Here is a 27,415-nt window from a genome sequence, read left to right on the forward strand (position 1 = left end):
CTGGAGTTTTCTGACCACTGTGCTACAGCTCTTACTAATCCCTTCTCTTTATGTAACTTTCTTCATAAAGGTCGCAACTGGTCAGATTACAATTTTCATAAAATCACATGTACAAACTATTTCTTAACTTGGGTTATTTTTATAGATGGGTTACTAGCATCAGTTTCACTTCTAAGTCAGATTCCCTCCTTCCACCCACTCCTAAATTTCGAGACTTCTTGTGGAACCCTGAGTAGTTATCTCAATATATTTCAGTTTTCAGGTTCCTTAGGGGTAGGAATGATAACATCATATAAATTACAACAGTAGAGTATTTAAGCCAATGTGGGAACAGGTAATCTTCAACCTTATTCCATCCTGAGTTTCTTCAAACCCTGTGTTCCAGGACTTCCAGATGACTCTGATGTGCAACTCAAAAATCTCCAAAACTCCATCTGCCAGCCATGCCTTTATTCCCCATGTTCACACATCCACCTGGTGGGCCCCCGCTTCCCCCGCACACTCCTCAGTCAGCCCCATACACAACTGTGGGTGTACATGTCAGCAGGTCCCTCACATCCTACTATTATTCTGTGAGCAAGTATAAGATAGGGGACAAGTCTTATTCACAATCAAATAACCAAGACAAGTAAATAGTGACACTGAATTTTCTTTAACAAGTGAATACAGATTGACTGGATCCTGGCAAGGTTTTACTATCTGCACATTACTATTAATGTAATATACAGATGTTAGTATTTAATATTTTAAACATAAATATTAAATATGCTAATAGATATCACATTTCTTTGATTCTAAAAGTTTATTTCATTTTAACATCTTTGAAATCAAGATCCATCTTACAATCAATGAAAACGAAGTACTGACTCATTAAAGTAAGGTGAGTCAAGCAGTTACATTTTCGCTGAAACACATAGAGTCAAATTTTAAAGGAAAATAACATCAAGGAATTCTTGATCCTTCCATCTGCTTAATAGAGATAGCTTGATTCTGCTAGTCATCCTAAAAGACCATATTCATGAACATTAATTAACTCTATAGTAGTACCATGGCCACACCAAATAATTTCATTATATTCAATGGTTAATGGTTTGGGTTTTTTCAGACAGAGTCTTGCTCTGTCGCCCAGGCTGGAGTGCAGTGGCGCAATCCTGGCTCACTGCAACCTCCGCCTCCTGGGTTCAAGCAATTCTCCTGCCTCAGCCTCCTGAGTAGCTGGGATTGATTACAGGTGTGTGCCACCACGCCTGGCTTTATTTTATTTTTTGTATTTTAGTAGAGATGGGGTTTCACCATGTTGGTCAGGCAGGTCTTGAACTCCTGACCTCATGATCCACCTGCCTTGGCCTCCCAAAGTGCTGGGACTACAGGCATAAGCCACCACACCTGGCTGGTTTTCTAATTATTACATATATCTACAGATGAGACCAAAATTCGCTAACTTGACATTCAAAGACTTCTGCAACCTGACCCCTCTCATTAAGCCAGCTTTCCTCCAGCTGCTCCAACATCTCCGAAGTTGATCCACTCACTGTTCCTTGATTGCACATGAACCTTTCTGATTCAATGGTTTAGCTTGTTCCTTCTGCTTTTCAAAAGTCCCTCCCATTTCCTTTTTCTTTCCCATCTTGCGTGTGTCTTGCCCTTATTTATGGTACAATTTGAGTCTTATTTGCTTCTTTGTGGACTGCTCAATTACATGTGACATTCCTGCCTGTGCATTCATATGTATTTTTTTTCTTGTCCATTCACCCAGTACTTAAATATACCCTATTCCAACAAGATGCAAAATTTTCAAACCACAGTATCTAATCTTTTATAAAACTCTGAAGAAAACCCACAATAAAACATTCAGAATGTTGTTTCCTTATTAATACTCTCTTCTCACAAACCAAATAAGCAGAACATATAATTTCAAAACAAAATGGAACTGCTCAGATGAGAAAAGAACAGTAATGTAAATGTTTTGTAATTTCTTCTCTCCATTAATGGTTCATTTTATGCAGTGTGCTTCTGCACTAGTCAGTGCCTGTTCTTATATTAAATTGTACTTATTTTAACCTACATGTATTTAATATCAGTGTAGATTTACTTTTCTAATTTGCCACACATTTAGCAAGTACTCGAAAATGCTATTTTCAAACATTTTATTTAGCTGACACTGAAGACACTTTTATTAAGAACTAAAAATCTGTATTTTCCTCTTCTTTTGAAAGGTATTTCCTAACTAGCCTTGCTCTGAGAAACAGCTAAAAGACATTTAAAGTTATCCATATTTTTTCTTGAAAAAAAAAAAAAAAAAACAACTTTTTATTCGATATCATTACTCACGAACTTTTGTGAGGTTTTTCAACAGACATGCTTTAACTCTTATTTATATCAGGTTGTTAATTTTTTTCAGAGGGGAAATAAGGGAAATGAAGGGTAAAGAAATTTGGGAATATGCCCAACTAAAATGAACATAATAAAATATTTTAGTGATAAAAGGCTCACTATATACAGTGCAGAGGGAAAAGAAATGTTGTCACCTGTGTTTATATTTTCTTTAGCTAAGCTATTTGAAATTTTACTTCTTTCTTTTAACAGATGAGCCACAGACCAAACTGCTGCCCAAATGACTGAAACAAATGAAAAAGCACTGAAAATCAGTTTAGCTATTCAAAGTGTATCCTCCTCTATATAAAATTGTTTTAAGCTATTTTTATATTTAGGTAAACGTTATCCCTAAAATAGTATGATTTTGACATCTGACTATTTCAACCCATGATATTAATTTCAACAGGAAATAGGAAGTCCTATGCATCCATATCTTTAAATTGCCATTTAAAATGAACAAAAATATACTTTTAAGAAAACAAGCATAAAATTAATCAGTCATCAAGAAAAAGCTAATTTCATCCTTCACATTCCCAGTCGCTGGAAATCTGGTACATAAATTTACTCATCGCTCAATTTTGCTGAACATCCTCCAATGTCCACCAACCCAGCCACTACAGGCCCGGCCCAGTGACTACAGAATCATTCTAAATCTTTACTGACAAGGAACTCAAGGCAACCTCCTTTTTCACTATTATTAAAGATACTATAATACTAAGTACCTTAAGGTTTAAGTATTAAAATTACTATAGGACTTTCAGTAGTCCTTCTCAGTTCCACAGCACTCATAAAAATTATATGCAGATTATTCCCATTTAACTCCAAATATTTAATTACTGAGAAAAATAAACAAGAGTGCTCCCATTTAATAAAAATACTCCAGAGAGTAAAATTGTCTGGGTTACCCATTTTTTTCCTAAGAAAAGAGAGGGAATCAAAAAATTACAACTCTTCAGCTTTTTTACATTCATACATTGTCTTCCTTTATTATGAAAAGGGTAATGTTCTTTTCCGCCACTTTTAGTAAAATTGGCCACTGAAAATACCCCATAAGATGACTCCATTGTAATCTGTATTTTCAACTCTATTATGGAAGAGTAAGAAAATAAAACATTTATGACAGATAGGGCATATATTCCCAAAACTCAACTTTTACTAATAAAGTAAGCAAATTTTATATTCTAGTTTTTTATACACATCAAAATTAAAAAAGATTAGGAATTAATTATATTTATACATACACATACTTACATATGAAATAATACATGTATATAGATATATCAATAATGTATGTTTCATTAAATAATCAAACCAAGTTAATATTGCAACTAATAATGTATTTGTATGGAGTTCACTAAAGAAGAATATAACTTTGATAATTATAAAGAAATTTTTCAGGCTGTCACTTTATTAATCAATAAATGTAAGGCTAACTTATGCCTAAGATGTCTTTGAAAACAGCCTTTATGATGAACATCCAGTGTAAGTTGTAAAAGAGAATTTGATCTACTGATGTGGATGAAGTGATCTGAAGCATATGCGGCATATTTATATAGTGACTTCAGAGTACAAAAGAAACATAGTGGATGACTGATAAGTTATAAAGATATGATGTATCACAGACTGTGCAATTATAAGATGCTTATATATCATATACACACACACGCGCGAAAGAAAGAAAGAAAGAAAAAAGTACAACATAATAACTACATACAAGGCCTATGTTAGAGGTTCGATTAATAAGAAGAAAGGGCAGAGGGTGACAAGTGATTAATTCTTTATGGCATGGGTGTTTCTGTACCAACAGGAAAGACAGTGAGTGGCAGGGACCAGTGGTGAGCTTAAGAGAACTTCCTGGGTGATGCAATATGTTGCATTTTAGTGTGCTCTGTAATATCATGGCTTTAAAGTAGCAAATGTATATCTACGTTCCCTAATATATTTTTATATTAGTTTCTTAATCTATGTTCCAAAAACCAGGCACTATTTCCATTTAGCCCATTCTGTGTAACACCTAAGACAATACTAATAGCATTGGCATTTTAATACTATATGGAAAGAATCATAAGCATGTGTCATGTCTATAAAGACCACTTCTTAATGATGAAGAAAAAGTAGGTCAGAAAGAACAAAGATCTCAGAACAAGGAAATTAATAGAGACCTTAAGGACACATTTACAAACTTTCATTTAAATTACAAACATTCTCACACACACATATGTATTTTTATACATGGTCATATGGTTGTATCTCTATATACACATATCTAGACACTCGTTTTATTATTTTCTTTTAATTTTTTTTATTTTTTTGAGAGTGAGTCTTGCTCTATCGCCCAGGCTGGTGTTCAATGGCACTATCTTGGCTCACTGCAACCTCTGCCTTCCAGGTTCAAGCAATTCTCCTGCCTCAGCCTCCTGAGGAGCTGGGATTACAGGCACCTGCCATCATGCCCGGCTAACTTTTGCATTTTTGGTAGAGACAGGGTTTAACCTTGTTGGCCAGGCTAGTCTTGTTGTTTTATTTTTAAAATATTTTTCTAAAAACCCTCATAGGCAAATCATATTCAAATAAAACATATAATGATAGAACAGTTATTTGATCTAAACTGAAAAGGCTTTCAAAAGTTTATAAAGATCACTACAGACATGACAGTAATAAGTTAGTCTTTTTAAAATCAGGGATATAAAGTAAGCATTAAATAGTATTTCATTAAGAATTTTTTTTTTTTTTGAAATGGAGTTTCGCTCTTCCTGCCCATGCTGGAGTGCAATGGCTCGATCTTGGCTCACTGCAACCTCTGCCTCCCTCCCAGGTTCAATAGATTCTCCTGCCTCAGCCTCCCAAGTAGTTGGGATTATAGGCATGTGCCACCATGCCTGGCTAATTTTGTATTTTTAGTAGAGACAGGGTTTCTCCATGTTGGTCAGGCTGGTCTTGAACTCCCAAACTCAGGTGATTCGCCCATGTTGGCCCCCCAAAGTGCTGGGATTACATGCGTGAGTCACAGTGCCCAGCCTCATTAAGGATTTACCTTTATTGTTAAAAGAAAACGAAGAAAATTTAAGCATTGCCCTGGAGGAATTCTTAATAGATTACTTGAATAAATTAAGAGTTTGGTCAAGCCTCCGGAGGCAGATTAAAGAAATGTCAGGGCCGGGTGGCTCAGCCTATAATCCCAGCACCTTGGGAGGCTGAGACGGGCAGCTCACCTGAGATCAGGAGTTCAAGAACAGCCTGGCCAACATGGTGAACCCCCCTCCCCACTACTAAAAATACAAAAATTATCCAGGTGTGGTAGCATACACCTGCAATCCCAGCTACTTGAGAGACTGAGGGGAGAACTGCTTGAACCCAGGAGGAAGAGGTTGTAGTGAGCCAAGACTGTACCACTGCACTCCAGCCAGGGTGACAGAGCTAGACTCCATCTCAAAAAAAAAAAAAGAAGAAGAAAGAAAAAAAAGAAGAGAAGAGAAGAAGAGAAGAGAAGAGAAGAGAAGAGAAGAGAAGAGAAGAGAAGAGAAGAGAAGAGAAGAGAAGGAGGAGGAGGAGGAGGAGGAGGAGGAAGGAGAGGAAGGAAAGGAAGGAAGGAAGGAAGGAAGGAAGGAAGGGAGGGAGGGAGGGAGGGAGGGAGGAGGGGGAGGGGGAAGGCAGGGAGGGAGAAGGGGGAGGGGGAAGGCAGGGAGGAAAAGGGAGGGAGGGACTGGTTACTGATCTTACTAGGGTTAAATGGTTAAAGCAGAATAACTGAACTTCTAATAATACGTTTTGAGCATTTGCTTTTTTGAAGTTGATCATTCTCTTTTACACTAATCTAAATTGATTTTATTCTCAAATAATTTTCAAAATGGATCATTACTAAAAATATTTCAAAGCAAAGATGTGAAGTATACTTATTTTGACTAAAAGCAAAGATCTTACTTTAACATGTCCTATGGTACAACTGGAAAAAGCATTGTCTTACACATATAAGCAGAGCATGCAATGCCTTGGCAAGTTTCTAAATACATTTCTTCATTTCTAACAGGAATAAAAAGATCTATTATTTGTTGCCAGGGTTTCTTGGCCTAAATCCAAGGCAAGATGACCTTGTCCTTGAATAAAACAACAGGATATGCTTCCTCTCAATCCCCTCTGCTAGCAAGCACAGTGGAAAATCACGCCAAGAGACAAGTTTATTTCATCTCAGGAAATATATCTGTTATAATAGACAAAATAAAGATCAGATAACTAAGAGGTGGAGTCTTACCCCAAAGAGGAGTAACCTGGCATCTATAATTGAGTCCTGGTGTTTTTTTTCTACATTGCTAAGGGAAATCCATCAATCAAAATATACTAAAGAGACACTCTACCCAATGTTTACAGACAAAGTCAAACTGTCATGGTAATATAACACATTTTTTTGTTAACTGAGTTTTCTTAAAGTTGTTCCAGTTGAAAGACAGGAAAGGAGAGGTAAAGTAGGAGGTTATATTCCTTTGCTGCATCTTCAAAACAGTCATTAATTTATCTGGTATTCTAACATCCTCCACTCCATCACCTGTACTGACCTACCTACTTCTCTCTAATGCAATCCACTCTAACAGTGATGAGTTCATTGTTTTCCTCAGAACCCTCATATTCTTCTACATCTTTCTGCCTTGGGCCCTTATATGTTACTCTTCCAGGCTAAAAAAACCCTTCTCTATACTGTACTCTTAACAGCTGATAAACAGTTTTAAATTCCGACCATACCCTTTGAACACATGGAATTCATTCCAGATACAATCTGTCTTCTAACTGTAAAGACCAAACAAATTTATAAGCGTCAATTAGAAGAATTAACAAAATTAAGTACTGCATATTAAGTGATCCTGATTCATTATTAAGATAGAGATAAATATGAAGAGATAAGGACCAAGTCAAAGTCAAGCCAAGACCATGGCAAGCTGGGAAATGAGAAAAGAAAATGAGGCGGAAATATTTATAATCAAGCCAGCTTACCCTAAAATAAAAGAGTACAATCTTACACATTTATAAGGGAAAGAATGTAGATTACAGAGGACCTTAAGTGACCAATGGGAATTTAGAAAATATGGTTAAGTTATATTATATCCTTCTTGGTTAAGGGGCTTATGAAATGATGAAAATGATACTTATGGCTACAAATGAGTTGTAGCCAGTATGAACTTAAGGGAGGTGATCATGAATTGAAGTTAGGCTCCACAGTATAGGCAAGGTTCACAAGGGCAGAAACAGGCGAGACAAAATGGCAAGGCTCAAGACTTCTGCTAGAACACAAGTGGCCATGGTCAGGCACTCAGAGGTTACAATAGGCAGAGGAAGTTAAGGCATGGAGTGTATCTTTAAAGAGTTAAGTAGCAGGCCTGGCACAGTGGCTCACAAGGTCAGGAGATCAAGACCATCCTGGCCAACATGGTGAAACCCCATCTTTACTAAAAATACAAAAATTAGCTGGGCATGGTTGCGTGAGCCTGCAGTCCCAGCTACTTGGAAGGCTGTGACAGGAGAATTGCTTGAACCCGGAAGGTGGAGGCTGCAGTGAGCCGAGATCATGCCACTACACTCCAGCCTGGGTGACAGAGTGAGATTGTCTCCAAAAAAAAAAAAAAAAAAAAAAGAGTTAAGTAGCAAAAAGAAAACATATATGCAGGCCGAAACAGAGAAAAGCAGAAGGAAAAAAGGAACTGCGCTAAATGGGAACTATTCCTGATCATCCCAACTCAAGTCTCAACATGATTTCAAAAGGGATAGATGCATTATTTACTCAGCCAAGCAATGAAAGATTTGTAAAATGATTCTGATCATAATAGTCTTGCTGCTTGGAATGTCTAATATGCCAGGAAGAAGATCGTTACAGGGAAATAAGCACTTTTTCAAATTGCGTATTCCAGTAGTTAATACTAGCTCTCATAATTATGCAGTCTACATACCTGAAGTAGACTAAATTTGGTCACACAGGGGTAGGTAGTATAAGTCTGTGGTTAAGGCAATGGCTATGAAATCAGACAAATCTTGGTACCAATGATGGCTCTACCACTTGCTAGTAATATGCCCCTGAAAAAAATTCTTTTTAATCTCAGTTTTCTCATTTGTAAAAAGGTAATACTGTTTCTTAAGAATTAAGTGAGATAATATTTGTAATATAGTGTCTGCTATGCAATAAGTTACTCAATAAATTATAGTTCCTGCAATTTATTCGCTATATTTAAGTAGAGCACTTTCCTATGTGTACCACCATTTTTATGATTATTTAATCATGACTTGGGCTGTGATTTAAGTATAGCACACTGCATAAATCAATTTGTACAAAAATGTAAAATTAAACAACAGGTTATCAGTTTGACAGCATCAAATTAATTTACTTTAAAGCATTTTGTTTAATTTATGAAGTTTCAAATCCATCCTTTATTGCAGAATTTTCAAAGGCACCTGAGCTGGAAAAAAAGGGGAGAGAAGAGCTCCACTTTAAAAAAACAAAACATTAAGCAGAATCCATTCTCCTGAATGATCAACAACAACAACAAACAAACAGTTGGTAAATTGAGTAAAGAGACTTTTAATGGTATCTAACATTTTCCCTAACTTAATGCGCCTATAAAACTTTTTCTCATCTACCATCTATTAACTCTATACAACAAATGGTTCACAGTAGTCTTGAAAAATGTAGTCTCATATTTCTGAAATATCAGCAATTTCCTCTTATTTTAAAAAGAAATCACAAGACTTTTATATTCACAAAATCATAAGATTCCTCTGAGGACTAACTGAAAAGCACTACTTGACTATAAAAATATAGCCCAGTGCTCAGTGCATTTCTGGTGACACACAGGTATTCATCTTAGTATTATCATTCAACCATATAAAATGAAAATGGGGGAGGTATGACAAAGTATGTAAAATTTACTAGTTAAAAAGGTTAAATGAGATTTCATTAATCCAAAAGCAACAGTATTTATTGTACATCTATTACATGCCAGCAACTGTGGCATGCACTGAAGGAGCCAGACAACAAAAATAAAAGCCCATGAGATCCGAAAGGTTCTAACAAAGCAGAAGAACTGAGCTTACTACTAGTGCCCATCATAGCTCAAAGAAAAGTCCCCACCCCAAATTTAATGGTTTTTGTTTTCTAGTACTACACTACCTTCTGTAGTCAAACAAGTAAAGCAACTTAAAGTCCACAAACTTTTTGAAGAAGCAAAAACAGAAGCATTTGTGAATTTAATAAATTCTATTCATGTGAAACTAGCTCCGACAACATAAAGCCTCCTAGTCTGAAAGAGGGGCACTCTCACTCATTTTTGCTCTATTTATTGAGTCACTTACTGAGCATCTGAGTAATTATTTTCTTACCCAACTCCTCACACACAATTAAAAATTTTAAAGGTCTGATTATTACACAGCAAACTCAATAAAACCAAAGGACTAGTCAACAATTATACAGCAAGACCTTGGTATCATAAACTGCCAACTCTGCTGCATGTGACATCCTGAGATGGCAAATTCTAGTATTTCAAGTTCTAACAAAAGTATCATGGGCAATCCTACTCGCATCTTCTATAAATTGCTTGATCCAAAGTTATTTTATTGCTAGTGTTACTTTAGTCTAATATCACTTTAAATTCTAGCAAAATATAAGCAGTTGTCAGGAAACAAACACACTTACAGAATAAGATCAGGGACTCTAGTTTAGGCACTATTGGGTAATATCTGTCTCAACTGGCCTTTTCATAAATGTAGTAATTTTTTCCTCCTCCTAGCAGTAAATGGTTTTAACAATTTTCTTTTCTTTTTTAAAGTAGAGATGGATTTTAGTGTAACTCATCGTAGTCTAAAACTGCTGGCCTCAAGCAATCCTCCCACCTCTGCCTCTCACAGTGCTGGGATTATAGGTGTGAGCCACCACACCCAGCCAACAATTTTCTTTGTTCATTTAAATTTCTATTATTATTTATTTAACCCCCCCACACACACACACACACACTCTCTCTCTCTCACTTTAAGAAAAGATACATGAAAAAGGTCAGTAAAAAGCCGAGGATTTAACTTTTGTTTCTAAGGTTCCTCAAGTATAGCCTAACACTCTTACTTTTTACCTGAAAAATCATGACTACAGAAGAGTTTAATTTCAAAGGCACTGTTATGAAAATCAAACTACAATGGAACTTCTCTACAACCTTTCCTACCAGTGAAATTAAGTATAGGACTGGTCTTTTTCTGGATCTGATCCAAAGAGAATTAATTAGTGAAGTACCATGAGGACCTCATGGTAAGGGGCTGGGGCTTTTGGTGCAGCGTCACAACGTGCTTCCAGTACAGCCGCTGCCCTAAGAACATCGCATGGTTCATTCCTGAGGTGACACAGTGCGCAAAGAATCACTTCGTCTAGGAACATTTCTTGGATTTAGTTGGTAATTTTGTTCATCATGAACCTAAGCATCTAAACATTCTAAATTCATGGCCTCCTATCTATAAAAACCTCCAAAGCCTCAGTGACTTATTTCCACTTTTGAAGTTTACCATCTTATCTTCTTCAGAATACATGAAAGACAATTCCCATACTTTAATATAACCTGCCAGATGCTAGGATGTAGAAGTAGGCATTTCAAAAATACTTAGACTACTATACAAGCTGCCTAAATTTATGTATTTTCATTTTGAGGATTTAATATATTTATGTATATATCAATGATGTGAATTTGTGTGATGGCAGAAAACTTCCAACATGGTGATATAAAAGTAGCATTGTGAGAACTCACATTCCTGAAACAGGAGGCTCTGACTTGGTGTTAGGCATAGAAAAGTGTTTCTCAGTAGCTGCCCATGGGATTTCAGCATGACAAACACACAGCTGACTCAAGGGATCAATTATAAAGAAGCAATCATTTTTTGTGGCATTAAAAAAAAATCTGTGTTTTCATAAGTGATGAATACATGTTAAGAAGTCAGATGAGTTCCACTGATCGCTTTATTACCAAATCAATAACCAAAGCTCTCCCTCCTACATTCAAACCTACATGTGAATTTCTCACTACAGATTCTCATTCTCAATAACCTTTCTGATGATTTCTCATTAAATTCAACTACAAAAACATTTTTTTGAAAACTATTCAAGTCAAAGCTGAACTGTCAAGCTTTAGTTTCTGAATAAAAAACCAGCTGCCCAATATTTCTCAGTATTAGTGATTTTGCTTTAAATAAATTGCTGGTCTTGCTTCAAATTTTTAAAAATTACAACATTGGAAGAACAAGCCAGTTTTAATGTACCCTCCCCTCATCCAAGCGGACTATTATACCCTCTACAAAAACTGTTTTCCCTGAAGAGAAAGAGCAACAATTCCCATTTTAAAGCAGTTCTCTATGACGTGCTATCAAAGCACAAGCAGCATTTGCGATACTTACTGAGTGTTTCTCCTGCTGGCCCATAACTCCATGGTTAGCTGGGATTGCTAGTGGTTTCATAATGAAGAAACATATGCTGAACTGAATTTACACATCATGTACCAATCTCTCACGATGGCAAGTCACTCTCTACAGCATTAAATTAAAAGAAAAAGGAAAAAAAAAAAGAAGGAGGAGGGAAAACCAAGCTGCAGCTTAAAGTGTCACTACTGGTAAGCTTAAAAACCCTTCACACTTGTAGACCAGAAAAGGAATCCGAACAACGGTGTTCGTCTCCATTTTTATAACATTGAAACTCTAACCATCCTAGGCTATGACAAGACCGAGAAAACCTCATACAACTCTCAGTCTTCCAAGAGAACAAGATCATTTCTGAGACTGAAGAACAAGAGGCAAAAGAAAAGGAGAGGAAAAAAAAAAAAGCTAAAATGGCTGACTGCACACAGACTCCTCTCAAAAAGGCTTAACACAGAATTATATTAGTCAGGGTGGTATAAGAACCAGGCTCTAGCATTCAGCCAAGCATTGTTAATACCCTTGTTTCATCTGCAATCACACATACAGACCCCTCCAACCAAGAGAAAAAAAGAAAAGGAAAGAAAGAAAAAACCAGGGCAGAGCGTGTGAATCGGGAACTCCTCCCTAGTTGCTAATGATGCTGACAGAGTGGTGACCAGTGATCTCTGTCCCACTCCACTAACCAAGTTTGAACAATTAATCTTAGCAGCATGACACTGATGGACATTTAATTTAATGATGTCTGCCCCTCACACTCAACACAAGCAATCCTGCTAGCAAGAAGAGTCACTAACAGAAACACAGCACATGCACACACACAATCTCAAAAATCATGAGTCTGAATGCAACACACCAATATAATTACATTATTGTGCTTACTTTGGAGGACCATGGCTGCAGGCAGTTGGCATAGCAACGCACAAGGAAAGCCATTTCCTGGATAGAAAGCTTCCTTTTCTAAATAAAAAATTCCTCTTAGGAAACAAACGGCATTGCTGCTTCCTGCAGAAAGCAAGACACTGTAGTCTGTCTCTTAACCTGCAAGGCTCACACTCAATGCAGTTCTAGTGATGTAAGTGGATTTCTCTCTCACCCTCCCTCTCCCTATATACACTGAAATATTCAGCTCAAATGGTACACACATTCCTTAAGAGTCGCCCCCTCCTCTACTTAACCATTTCACTCATTAAGGTAGCAATGGACAATTCAGATAAAGTAACAAGCTCTTGCCTGTATTCTATCAGCGGCTGTAGGTTAACCAAGTCTCAGAGGGATGGAATCCATTGATTGCTGACTCCAAATAATATCACTGAAGACAGGGTGGGAAAACGGAGCAAGGACTTACTTGAACAGCTTTCAACTAAAATATGATTTTTTCACCAAGGTTAAAATAAAGGAATCAATGTGACCTCTATCCCACCCTCAAATATCGCTATGCCATAGTAAACAAATACCTATCAAAAATTTATAAAATGAACACATGACAAGCTTTGTATAAATTTAGATGTGATTTTCACAAACACCCATACACACACATACACAGATGCACATATTGCCTTGCAAATAATATAAAAAATTAACCTACCCAGGTTTTTCTTTAAACCAAACCAAACTTCAGAGGTAATGAGTTGAAATAAAATGCAGACACATTATTCTATTATAAACCCCGGATTTCACGTAGGTATGTAGGAATTTGAAAGACTGCATTATACTTGATAAAGAATAAGGACATTTTAACTCTGAAACACTGGTCAGCTTTTCACAATCAGGTTTACTATCAATGGCACACATAACTGGAAGTAGATACAGAAAATGTAGCATTTTTAATAACTGACTTTGGAATTGTCAGTGCTTGCTAACTTGTGTTTCTTGACTACTACCTAAGACTGTGCCCACTCTATTCTCCTTCCTTCTTTCTCCTCACATCTAAAGGCAACCATTCCCACCACATCACTATTTTGGATCCTTCTCCCCATTCCCCCCACCTCAAAACTTAGACTTCTTACATTACTCATTATCCTTCATTTGCCATGTATGCTTAACCTCTGCCCCACAACCACAGTCCTGCCCACTAGCTTTTAAATGTGCAGGTCTCTCCCACCTCAAAACAAAAACAAAAACAGAAACATTCCCTAGACCCGGTATTTTCCTCTTCCTCCACTTCCCAACCAAATCTCTCAAAAATTTGTTTGGCTTTAACCATTCCTCATCTCACCCAATACTCAAATGATGAACCATAGTCATCCTGTTACGCCATTTCTACATCTAAGAGTTTCCTTAACATCTCTGTCCATGGTTTATCCATCACAACATCTGTTTATTAAATTCTCTAGTATTTCTCAAATTTAGATTTCTCTTTGTCTTTGCTGTTATCATCGCACTCCAATCATTATTTTCTGCCTCAAGAACTGCAAAAGTCTCCTTAATGAACTGTTTGGATTCTAACTCCATCCATCCAACTTATTTATCATACTACCTCATAAAATCTTATAAAAACTAAAGCTTGATCATTTTGCCCTCATCCACTAAGCCCCTTTTACAAATGAAAACAAAACACCTCTACAGCTTCCCAATGCTCCTGGCATAAAGACCAAAACTCTTGTCATGCTCTGCAAGATTTATACATTATCCAGACATACCATGCTCACGGTCACTCTCTGCACTCCAAATTGCATGGGCTGTTCTTGCCTTCTTGATATACAAAAGGGACTTTGCATGTGTTATTTCCTCTGCCTAGAATTTTCCTTCTTCCTTCCTTTCCTGACTGATGCCATGTCCATCCCCCAAAACATACTGGTGAAATACCCTCAGAAATCTCATGATAGTGTTTATTCCTTCATTGAAGCACTTATTTGCTACAGTTGTAATTTTGCATGGAGTCCAAAGAGTATTTAAGCAGTCAGTGTTTGCTTTCTCCACTACACTCTCATCTCCATGATGGCTTGTGCCATGTCTGTCTGTGTGCACTCCTGTGTTCACCGCACCTAGCAGGGTGCACTGTAGGCATTCACATTTTTGTTGAGTGAATCAACCTTCCACTGACTGGGAAAGGGCACTGGAAAGACCCTATTTTATCCTCTAGACTTATTCCTGTCAAAATCCCAAATATTTTTCTATAATAGACATAACTAATGACTTAAAAGTAAACTGTTGCCAAAAGGTAGAAGCAACTCAAGTGTTTATCAACAAATGAATGTATGAATAAAATGTGGTACATGGATACAGGTGGACCTTATTCAACCTTAAAAAAGGAATGAATTTCTATTACATGCTACACCATGGATAAAACTTGAAGACATCAAAGTAGAAATAAGCCAGTCACAAAAGGACAATTACTATATAATGCTCTACTCTACGTACCAGAATAGTCAAATTTGCGCAGACACAAAGTAGAATGGAGGATGCCAGGTGCTGGGGGAAGGAGGAATTGGGGAGTTATTGTTCAATGGCGTAGAGTTTTAGTTTGGGAAGATCAAAAAGTTCTGCAGATAGATGGTGGTAATGGCTGCGAAAACAATGGCAATGCATTTAATGCCATTGGCCTTTTACACTTAATAATGTGTAAAATTGTAAATTTTAAAGTTACTTATATTCTATCACAGTAAAAAATGAGGAAATGCCAACTCAAGGATTAAATAATCAAGTTCTACACCTTCTATCTAGCCTGTGTCACACAAAACACATATCCACATGCCAAAAAATTCTCACAGTTAAGTCAAATTACCCTCATGCTGATGGTGTCTGACTTCATATGTGAAGGTTTCTAATTGCTTGCCTCTCTCTGGAAAAATGTGTGACTTCTCTCAAGAAGGAAACTAACCTAATGGGGGAACCTGATAGATGAAGTAAAAATCACACATCCTCAGGCACTGACGCTTTTCTGTGCTGAGACTTGGCATGATCTCTCTCTCAGCCTGGCTCCATGCCTACAACCTACACACATCTTAAAACTCGTAATTGTAATACGGAAATTTCATTATCCACAATAATTGTATGTTGAAACACATTGTATGTTGAAACACAATTATGGCAGGTTATAATATGTCGAACACTGCTTAAGAAATAAAATATAAACAAAAGATTTAGGAGAAATCCATATTATAGATTTTATACAAATAAGAATAAACCACACTTATCTTGAAGTTCACTATAATTTGGGTTATATTTACCCATTCCTTAACAATTAGCAAGTAGCATTAAATAGATCCAGTTAAAAAAAAGAACCATGTAACAACTTTCTGCCCTGTCAATAACATCTGATGACTTCTAAATTATCGGTAACAACACTCCAAGAGACGGAGATTATATAGTTCAGGAAACTACTTAATGCAAAGGCCTTCCATGCTATATTTCATACCATTATATTCTTTTTCTTCCCACCTAAAGTATTCACTTTCTAATTACTACGAAATTGAGTAAAATGGTCTGTCCCTAATAATGATTAATCATATTTACAACATACACAGTGTTTACAACATATACATACATCTCAATGTGCTTTACAAACATTTAATTAGGCTTCATCAAAACCCAAGGGAAGCAAGAGAAGAATGTACTTACCTTTCATAGAAAAATAAAGTATATAAGATTATAGAGTTACTAGTATAGAAGAATGCAAATAGAATTCTGGGTTTCTAATACCACTTACTTCATTTAATAGTTAAATATGCCCTTTCTCTGCTAACCACAGAGGAAAAACTATAGAGGGTGGGGAAAACTTGTAGATATGGCAGAAAGAAGTCATTCTTTGATACTAGAAAACAAGAAACTTAAAAAATTTTATTTTTAGTGTTTTATTGTTCCCCAAAGGAGGACATTTTAAAATGCTATTTTCTGTATGAGTACACCAAACTAATTAACCACTAAACCAATGAAAAATAAAAGACAGCAGATAAAGTCACAAGTTTTACTTCTCTTTTCCTAAAGCCAATATACCTCCCATTAATAGTGCAATTTCTTTTTTTAAAAAAAAAATAGTTGATTTTCTGATAAACTTTATACTTTAACTCAATCTTACATTTTCACATTGTCTATTTCATCCTTGGGTATACCATACACAAGTCCTTGACACACCCCACCCAAATCATTTACAGAGGAAATCTGGGCTAAAACTTCATTTTTCCACTTTCATAAAGTGAAATGGTACTTCTGGTTCATTATTAAAAACAATTTAATTATGAAATAAAACAGGAAAGAAATCAATGCAATGGCTGACATAGGAAATGCTAACTAACCATGTAAGTTAATCTAAATACAGAATCTGTTGAGTTAATGTTCAGTATCAGAAAAAGCTAACTGAGCATTCAAAAAAGATCACCAAGATTTAATCCACAGATATGTTCCAAGGAAATGTTTAAAAAAAAAATTCTGACAGCAAACTGTTTATGTTGCATCTGATTTGTAATTGAAAAATTAATGTGGCAACTATTTATAAGAAATATGCTTCACATTCACATGGAGCATGTTAGAAGGGAAAGTTTAAAAGATGACATGAGATGGAGACATGCAGAAAAACAAAGAAGACTGTAAGTCCATGAGAAATTCCCACATGGGGCTTTTAAAAATGCACTTACTTGAAAAACGGGCAGATCTGAACAGCAGATTTAACAAAGCTTACTTCATTTCCCACAACCTATTTTTTAAAAAGGCCAGACTTCGCTTACAAACCTCTGCTCAAGGTTTCAAAGGTGGAGTCCTTGAACAGTGGTTGCAAATCATTTCCATGCTTTGCCTAGGGGTGTGGCCTTAGATCAAGGCTCCCCACTATAATATTTCACAGAGCAACATGGCAAATGTAAAAAATTATTATCTTTATTTATTATCTTTATTACTAATTTGGCTGTAATATAGTCCCTTGGGATTAACATGTTGCATGAGCACAATGAAGTGTTAATTATCCCTCTGTTTCTATTTAAGAAAAACAGAAAATACCGCATCACACACTGGAATTATAAGTCAGATGAGGGGAACCGCACTACATTTATCTGATATTGTTAAGGACTGATTCTACTTTATCCCTAGTACTTGACACACAGTTGTTCAAAGAAGGAATGTATAAGTGATTCCACTTAAACTTCAAAACTAACGTGTTCAATATTATTCCTGTTTTTAAGATGGTTGGAATCAGACACAGGATGGGTAATTGTAAAAGATGTCTCATTTCTTTACTCACAAAATCCAGAGTTTTCAATAATTTGATAGGCAAAAAGGCTACAACCAGTAAATTTAAATTTAACAAGAATAAATATAAAGACCTACATGAATATTATCAAAATGTCACCTGTACAAGTACAGGATAGTAAATCAGGCTTAAGGAACAATTCATAGGTGAGTAGGAGGTAGAAGGCCTTATCTATAAAACAGAGTAGCCAAAAGCTCTCTCTGAGCCAATGTGCAATCCTCAAAACCTTAATATAATCTCATGTTACATGATGAGACCCATGATGTCCGGAGCAGGGAAGAGAGAAAATTCGACTGTACTCTGCACTGTTGGGTCTTGCAGGATCTATGCAAACAACAGCAAGCAGTAACTGGTTTAGGAAAGGTACAAAAAGCTGGTAATATTTAACACAGTAGAAGAGGTGCAAAGGGTGGGATCTTTGTAAACATCTGAAACACAGTTATATAAAAATGGAATATTAATATTCATTTGCACTGCTTTAAAAGACACCTAGAACTATGAACTACAATTATGGAGAGACAGATTACAGCTAAACATAATAGTTTCTTAATAATTAGCGCTTTCCTATAATAAATAACAGCTATTAGGATTTAGTAAATTCAAGAGTTTCTTAATAACTAACCTTTTCCTAGCTGGGCGTGGTGGCTTACACCTATAATCCCAGCACTTTGGGAAGCCGAGGTGGCAAATCACCTGAGGTTGGGGGTTCGAGACCAGCCTGGTCTGACCAATATGGGGAAACCCCGTTTCTAAAAATACAAAAAAATTAGCTGACACCTATAATCCCACCTACTTGGGAGGCAGGAGAATCACTTGAACCCGGGAGGTGGAGACTGCGGTGAGCTGAGATCACATCATTGTATCACACCTGGGCAATGAGAGAGAAACTCTGTTTAAAAAAAAAATTGTAAGTAACTTTTTTCTATAATAAATAATAAATGTTAGGATTTACTAAGTTCTCACTTCGTACCAGGCACTGGGATACCAGTTTCACACTCATTCTTTAAAAGACTACCTCTCAAATACCTACCCTGATTGCAATTTTAAAACATTAAAAGTAGAGGCTGAATGTTAGTGATTATAGAAAAGAACTAAACTGCATTAAGTAGTTCAGCCATAAGATTCTTAAAATCCTTTCACACTCTTAAGGTGGCCTTTATCTAACGGGGCTGTTACCAAACATCAGCTGGTGGGAAAACGGGTAGAAAGGGTGATATAATATAGAATCACAGAAAAAGAAACACTACATGAATGGAAACAAAGCTATTCTGAGATAAGATTTCCTGGTAATAACTGCTTAATTCCAAGATTTTTGTCTTTCTGTTTTGGCAATGGGAGGGAGAATATTAAAATGGCCCTTACTTAAAAAGAAACAAATTAGGCTGTGCAGTGGCTTACACCTGTAATCTCAGCACTCTGGGAAGCTGAAGCAGGCGAACTGCTTGAGCTTTAGGAGTTCAAGATGCATGGGCAAAATGGCAAAACTCCATCTCTACAAAAAATTAGCCAGTCGTTGTGGTGCACACCCTGTAGTCCCAGCTACTCAGGAGGCTGAGGCAGGAGAATCACTTGAGCCCAGGAGGTCAAGGCTGCAGTGACCCATGACTGTGCCACTGCACTCTAGCCTAGGTGACTGAGACCCTGTCTCAAAAAATTAAACAATAAATAAATAATAACAAAACAAACTATAGTGATAACTGGACAATAATTTAGAAGTTTTCTTCTTAACATCCTTACTTAAAAATTAAAAGCTGCCTATACTTAGATCTCGCCACAAAATTAAAAGTTGCCAAACTTAGAAATGGGTTAGAGAGAGATGATTTTAAATAATAATTTGAATTATTCAAATTATATATAACTGGATTATATAAAACTAGTACGTTTTATAGAAGTTTTTAAAAACTCTTTTACTTATATTTTTTCAATATTCTTAAATATTACCAAAACACTTCCAAATTCTGATAGAGAAGCAAACAATTTTGTGATTTGTTTTTTTCACCTCTAAAACTATGAATAATTTTAGACAACTGTAAGTAAGTTGTTTCATTTTTTAGTGAAATAAAATGGGTTTTGCCATTTTGCCCAGGCTAGTCTCAAACTCCTAAGCTCAAGCAAGTCGCCTGCTTCAGCCTTCCAAAGTGCTGGGGTTACAGGTGAGAGCCACTGCACCCAGACTAGTATTTTTGTTTTTTTAAGTAAGGGGCATTTTAATATTCTCCTGTCTACTGTCATTAAAGAGTCATGCCTACAAAAAATCTTTCAGCCAGATTTTGGCTTTCCCTATTATAATATTAGTAGACCTAACTTTTTTTTATTGCATTTTAGGTTTTGGGGTACATGTGAAGAACATGCAAGATTATTGCATAGGTACACACATGGCAGTGTGATTTGCTGCCTTCTTCCCCTTCACCTATATCTGGCATTTCTCCCCATGCTATCTCTCCCCAACTCCCCACCCCCTGCTATCCCTCCCCTATTTCCACCCAACAGACCCCAGTGTGTGGTGCTGCTCCCCTCCCTGTGTCCAAGTGTTCACATTGTTCAACACCCGCCTATGAGTGAGAACATGCAGTGTTTGATTTTCTGACCTTATGGTGGACCTAACTTTTAAAATACATCAGTTACATGGTCATCCCTTTGTTATGAAATGGTACTACATACTGGTAATAACTTATTCCTGGTATTGGAATGAAGCTAGAAAGGCTAAAAAGAAAAAAAATGGAGGAGGACTTAAGATGGCGCTGTGAGAACAACCCAGGATTGAAGGTCTCGCTGGATGCGCGGAGAGGGTGAGTCAGGGACACATTTCCAGACGGATCTTAGTTGCCCACAGAATGGGGAAATTCCCAGGTATAAAAGAGACGCGGGATGCCAGGCAGAGGTCTTGGCTGGTGTAGCCGGCAGCCGGTGTGGCTCCAGCCCGCGCCGGAGTGCAGAGGAACTCCACAGCGCTCCATACAAAAGCGCACTGTTATGGGTGCCCTGTTGAACCGGCAAACTGAGACCTAAGAGGGCTGAACTTGAGACTGAACGGAACTTGGTCAGTGACCCAGCCCAGGAAATCCCAGAAACACAGAGTTTGGGGTAGCGCAGTGCGACAAACAAAACGGCAATTCCAAACGCTCCCGGTGAGGAGGTTTTCTTAAAGCGCAGCTCCGTGGGGGAGGGGCGTCTGCCATTACCGAGGCCAACAGCCCCTACTGAGGTACACGCCCATTTCTGACGCAGCCTGCCGTTGCCGAGGCAACCCGGTACAACAGAGAGACTCCTCCGCAGGGCATAGCCCATGGCAACAGGGCGGAGACCGCAGCAGAAGGGCAGAGCCTGCAGCAACAGAGCGAACCTCACTCCAGCAGGGCGGAGCCTCAGCAGGCAAATAGTGACTAGACTGCCTCCTAGCTGGGCAGGACAGCACAACGGACACTCACAAGGAAAGCCCCAACCAAATCCCCAGACAGAGCATCTGAGAAAACAAGGGTATTTTTATGAGTTATGTTGCAGCAGAATTAAACATAGCAGCCTAACAGCCCTGAATGAACAACAGAGCTCACAGCTCAGCACTTGAGCTCCTACAAAGTACAGACTGTCTCCTCAAGCAGCTCCCTGACCCCTCTATATCCAAAAGACTGACATTTGGCAGGCATCATTGTGGGACAAAGATAGCAGAAAAAGAAACTGGTAGCATCCCTCACTGTTCCGCAGCTGCTATAGGTGCACTCCAGACAAGCAGGGCCTGGAGTGGACCTCAGCAGTCGTACAGCGAAGGGGCTAGACTGGTAGAAGGAAAACAAGTAACAGAAATACTTCATCATCAACAAACTGGGTGTCCACTCAGAGACCCAATCAAAAAGTCAGCAACTACACAGACGACAGGTGGATAAATCCACAAAGATGGGAAGAAACCAGCGCAAAAAGGAGAAAAACACCCGAACCCAGAACACCTCGCCTCCTACAAAGGACCAAAACTCCTCACCAGCAAGGGAACAAAGCTGGACGGAGAATGACTGTGACGAAATGACGGAATTAGACTTCAGAAAGTGGATAATGAGAAACTTTTGTGAACTAAAAAAACATGTTTTAAATCAATGCAAAGTAACTAAGAACCTTGAAAAAAGGTTTGAGGAAATGATAACAAGAATGGATACCTTAGAGAGGAATATGAATGAATTAAAGGAACTGAAAAACACAATATGAGAACTTTGCAAAGCATGCACAAGTTTCAATAGCCAATTGATCGAGCAGAAGAAAGAATATCAGAAGTCGAAGATCAACTCAATGAAATAAAATGAGAAACCAAGATCAGAGAAAAAAGCGCAAAAAGGAATGAACAAAGTCTCCAAGAAATGTGGGACTATGTGAAGAGACCTAACCTACGTTTGACAGGCGTACCAGAATGTGACGAAGAGAATGAATCCAAGCTGGAAAATACTCTTCAGGACATTATCCAGGAAAATTTCCCCCACCGAGCAAGACAGGCCAACACTCAATTGCAGGAAATACAGAGAACACCACAAAGATATTCCGCAAGAAGAGCAACCCCAAGACACATAATCGTCAGATTCAACAAAGGTTGAAATAAAAACAAAAATACTAAGGGCAGCCAGGGAGAAACGTCGGGTCACCCACAAAGGGAAGCCCATCAGACTCACAGCAGATCTCTCGGCAGAAACCCTACCAGCCAGAAGAGAGTGGGGGCCAATATTCAACATCCTTAAAGAAAAGAACTTTAAACCCAGAATTTCATATCCAGCCAAACTGAGCTTCAGAAATGAAGGAAAAATAAAATCCTTTGCGAACAAGCAAGTACTCAGAGATTTTGTCACCACCAGGCCTGCTTTACAAGAGCTCCTGAAAGAGGCACTACACATAGAAAGGAACAACCAGTACCAGCCATTCCAAAATAACACTAAATGCTAAAGAGCATCAACATAATGAAGAATCTACAACAACTAACGGGCAAAACAGCCAGCTAGCATCAAAATGGCAGTATCAAATTCACACATAACAATATTAACCCTAAATGTAAATGGACTAAATGCACCAATCAAAAGACACAGACTGGTAAATTGGATAAAAATCCAAAACCCATCAGTGTGCTGTATCCAGAAAACCCATCTCACATGCAAGGATACACAAAAGCTCAAAATAAAGGGATGGAGGAAGATTTACCAAGCAAATGGAGAGCAAAAAAAAAGCAGGAGTTGCAATTCTCATCTCTGGTAAAATAGACTTTAAAGCAACAAAGATCAAAAGAGACAAAGAAGGCCATTACATAATGGTAAAAGGATCGATACAACAAGAAGAGCTAATGATCCTAAACATATATGGACCAATACAGGAGCACCCAGATACATAAGGCAAGTTCTTAACGACTTACAAAGAGACTTAGACTCCCACACAATAATAGGGGGAGACTTTAACACTCCACTGTCAATATTAGACAGATCAACCAGACAGAAAATCAACAAGGATATCCAGGGCTTGAACTCAGACCTGGAGCAAGCAAACCTGATAGACATTTACAGAACTCTCCACCCCAAATCCACAGAATACACATTCTTCTCAGCACCACATCACACCTACTCTAAAATTGACCACATAATTGGAAGTAAAGCACTGCTCAGCAAATGCAAAACAACTGAAATCATAACAAACAGCCACTCAGACCATAGTGCAATCAAGTTAGAACTCAGAATTCAGAAACTCACTCAGAACTGCACAGCTTCATGGAAACTGAACACCTGGCTCTTGAATGTTGACTGAATAAACAACGAAATGAAGGCAGAAATAAAGAAGTTCTTCGAAACCAATGAGAATGAAGACACAACATGCCAGAATCTCTGGGACACATTTAAAGCAGTCCCTAGAGGAAAGTATACAGCAATAAGTGCCCATATGAGAAGAATGGAGAGATCCAAAATTGACACCCTATCGTAAAAATTGAAAGAGCTGGAGGAGCAAGATCAAAAAAACTCAAAACCCAGCAGAAGACAAGAAATAACTAAGATCAGAGCTGAACTGAAGGAGATTGAGACCAGAAAAACCCTCCATAAAATCAATAAATCCACGAGCTGGTTTTTTGAAAATGTCAACAAAATAGACAGACCACTAGCCAGATTGATTAAAAAGAAAAGAGAGAACAACCAAATAGATGCAATAAAAAATGATAAAGGGGAAATCACCACAGATTCCACAGAAATTCAAACCATCATCAGAGAATATTACAAACAACTCTATGCACATAAACTAGTAAACCTGGAAGAAATGGATAAATTCCTGGACTCCTGTGTCCTCCCAAGCCTAAACCAGGAGGAAGCTGAAACTATGAATAGACCAATAACAAGGGCAGAAGTCGAGGCAGCAATTAAGAGCCTACCACACAAAAAAAAGCCCCGGTCCAGACGGGTTCACAGCCGAATTCTATCAGACACACAAAGAGGAGCTGGTACCATTTCTTCTGAAACTATTCCAAATAATCCAATAAGAAGGACTCCTTCCCAAATCATTCTATGAGACCAATATCATCCTGATACCAAAACCCAGCAGAGATCCAACAAGAAAAGAAAACTTCAGGCCAACATCCATGATGAACATAGATGCAAAAATCTTTAATAAAATATTGGCAAGCCGATTGCAACAGCAAATCAAAAAACTTATTCATCATGATCAAGTAGGATTCTTCCTGGGGATGCAACTGGTTCAACATACGCAAGTCTATAAACGTAATTCACCACATAAACAGAAGCAAAAACAAAAACCACATGATTATCTCAATTGATGCAGAGAAGGCATTTGACAAAATTCAACAGCCCTTTATGCTAAAAATCCTCAATAAACTCGGTATCGATGGAACGTATCTCAAAGTAATAAAAGCTATTTATGACAAACCAACAGCCAATATCATACTGAATGGGCAAAAACTGGAAGCATTCCCTTTGAAATCCGGCACTAGACAAGGATGCCCTCTGTCACCATTCCTATTCAATATAGTACTGGAAGTTCTAGCCACAGCAATCAGGCAAGAAAAAGAAATAAAGGGTATTCAAATAGGAAAGGTGGAAGCCAAATTGTCTCTATTTGCAGACGACATGATAGTATACCTAGAAGACCCCATCGCCTCAGCCCAAAAACTCCTGAAACTGATAAGCAACTTCAGCAAAGTCTCAGGATATAAAATCAATGTGCAAAAATCACAAGCATTCCTATACACCAATAACAGACTTAAAGAGAGCCAAATGAAGAACGAACTGCCATTCACAATTGCTACAAAAAGAATAAAATACCTTGGAATACAACTTACAAGGAACGTAAGGGACCTCTTCAGGGAAAACTACAAACCACTGCTCAATGAAATCAGAGAGGACACAAACAGATGGAGAAACATTCCATGTTCATGGTTAGGAAGAATTAATATCGTAAAAATGGCTATACTGCCCAAAGTAATTTACAGACTCAATGCTATACCCATCAAGCTACCATTGACTTTCTTCACAGAACTGGAAAAAACCACCATGAACTTCATATGGAACCAAAAGAGAGCCCGCATAGCCAAGTCAATTCTAAGCAAAAAGAACACAGCGGGGGGCATCACACTACTGGATTTCAAACTATACTACAAGGCTACAGTAATCAAAACAGCATGGTATTGGTACCAAAATAGAGATATAGACCAATGGAACAGAACAGAGCCATCAGAGGCAACACAACATAGCTACAACTATACAATCTTTGATAAACCCGACAGAAACAAGCAATGGGGAAAGGATTCCCTGTTTAACAAATGGTGCTGGGAAAACTGGCTAGCCATGTGCAGAAAGCAGAAACTGGACCCCTTCCTGACACCCTACCCTAAAATTAACTCCATATGGATTAAAGACTTAAACATAAGACCTGGCACCATAAAAACCCTAGAAGGAAATCTAGGCAAAACCATCCAGGACATAGGAGTAGGCAAGAACTTCATGAACAAAACACCAAAAGCATTGGCAACAAAAGCCAAAATAGACAAATGGGACCTAATGAAACTCCACAGCTTCTGCACAGCAAAAGAAACAGTCTCTAGTGTGAATCAGCAACCAACAGAATGGGAAAAAATTTTTGCAGTTTACCCATCTGACAAAGGCTGATATCTAGAATTTACAAAGAACTCAAACAGATTTACAGGAAAAAACAAAGAAGCCCATTCAAAAGTGGGCAAAGGATATGAACAGACACTTTACAAAAGAAGACATATATGAGGCCAACAAACATATGAAAAAATGCTCATCGTCACGGGTCATCAGAGAGATGCAAATCAAAACCACATTGAGATACCATCTCACGCCAGTTAGAATGGCGATCATTAAAAAATCTGGAGACAACAGATGCTGGAGAGGATGTGGAAAAAAAGGAACACTTTTACACTGTTGGTGGGAGTGTAAATTAGTCCAACCATTGTGGAAGACAGTGTGGCGATTCCTCAAGGCCTTAGAAATAGAAATTCCATTTGACCCAGCAATCCCATACTGGATAGTATATATCCAAAGGACTATAAATCGTTCTACTATAAGGACACATGCACACGAATGTTCATTGCAGCACTGTTTACAATAGCAAAGACCTGGAATCAACCCAAATGCCCATTGATGATAGACTGGATTGGGAAAATGTGGCACATATACACCATGGAATATTATGCAGCAATCAGAAATGATGAGTTCGTGTCGTTTGTAGGGACATGGATGAATCTGGAGAACGTCATTCTCAGCAAACTGACACAAGAACAGAAAATGAAACACCGCATATTCTCACTCATAGGCGGGTGATGAAAAATGGGAACACATGGACACAGAGAGGGGAGTACTAAACACTGGGGTCTATTGGGGGGAAAAGGGGAGGGCCAGTGGGAGGGGGAGGTGGGGAGGGATAGCCTGGGGAGAAATGCCAAATGTGGGTGAAGGGGAGAAAGCAAACAAAACACACTGCCATGTGTGTACCTATGCAACTGTTTTGCATGCTCTGCACATGTACCCCAAAACCTAAAATGCAATTAAAAAAAGAAAAAAGAAAAAAAATACAGCTGTGCTTTATTAATGAGAGATACATGGTCAGAAAAGGAGAAACACTTAAATTGTAACAATAAAAACTGCTTAATCAACCAAAGTCCACAACTGCTACATATGTAACTCAGTTATCATTTCTGGTTATTGAACACTGAACCTTCTGTGCCCCAGATGTTTTCTTCAAAAGGCACTTAAAATGCCTTTTGAAGTTAAGGGGTTAAATTATTTGATATGTATCTCCTTTGGGCACTAGTTTAAGTTTAAATAACATAAAAAGCAATATATGTTATATTCACTTTTAAAAATCAGTAATTTCATAGACTGGGAATGGCAAAGACCTATGTTTGGCTCATTTACTATCTGAGTGACCATGAACATCAAACATGTTCCTTAA

General features: G+C 37.7%; 1 protein-coding gene across 40 annotated transcripts in view; it reads right to left on the reverse strand.

Annotated features, from left to right (window-relative positions):
- Nucleotides 1–27,415, reverse strand: part of RAPGEF2 (Rap guanine nucleotide exchange factor 2) — a 271,926-nt gene that overhangs the window by 79,463 nt on the left and 165,048 nt on the right. For 3 of the 40 annotated variants that reach the window (XM_078366348.1, XM_035292773.3, XM_078366343.1), the window contains exons 1-2: nt 12,679–12,827; nt 11,782–11,910 (exon numbers count right to left, since the gene is read on the reverse strand). The exons of 32 other annotated variants lie outside the window; for them this stretch is intronic. In XM_078366348.1, the coding sequence (XP_078222474.1) occupies nt 11,782–11,841 (60 nt within the window). In that variant the 5' untranslated portion in view covers nt 11,842–11,910; nt 12,679–12,827. Of the gene's footprint in view, nt 1–11,781; nt 11,911–12,678; nt 12,828–13,029; nt 13,117–27,415 lie in introns of those variants that run through there. 5 more of the 40 variants (XM_078366351.1, XM_078366350.1, XM_017970178.4 and 2 more) reach the window with 3 other exon arrangements.

Source organism: Callithrix jacchus, chromosome 3 (assembly GCF_049354715.1).
Source record: "Callithrix jacchus isolate 240 chromosome 3, calJac240_pri, whole genome shotgun sequence".
Lineage (NCBI taxonomy): Eukaryota > Metazoa > Chordata > Mammalia > Primates > Cebidae > Callithrix > Callithrix jacchus.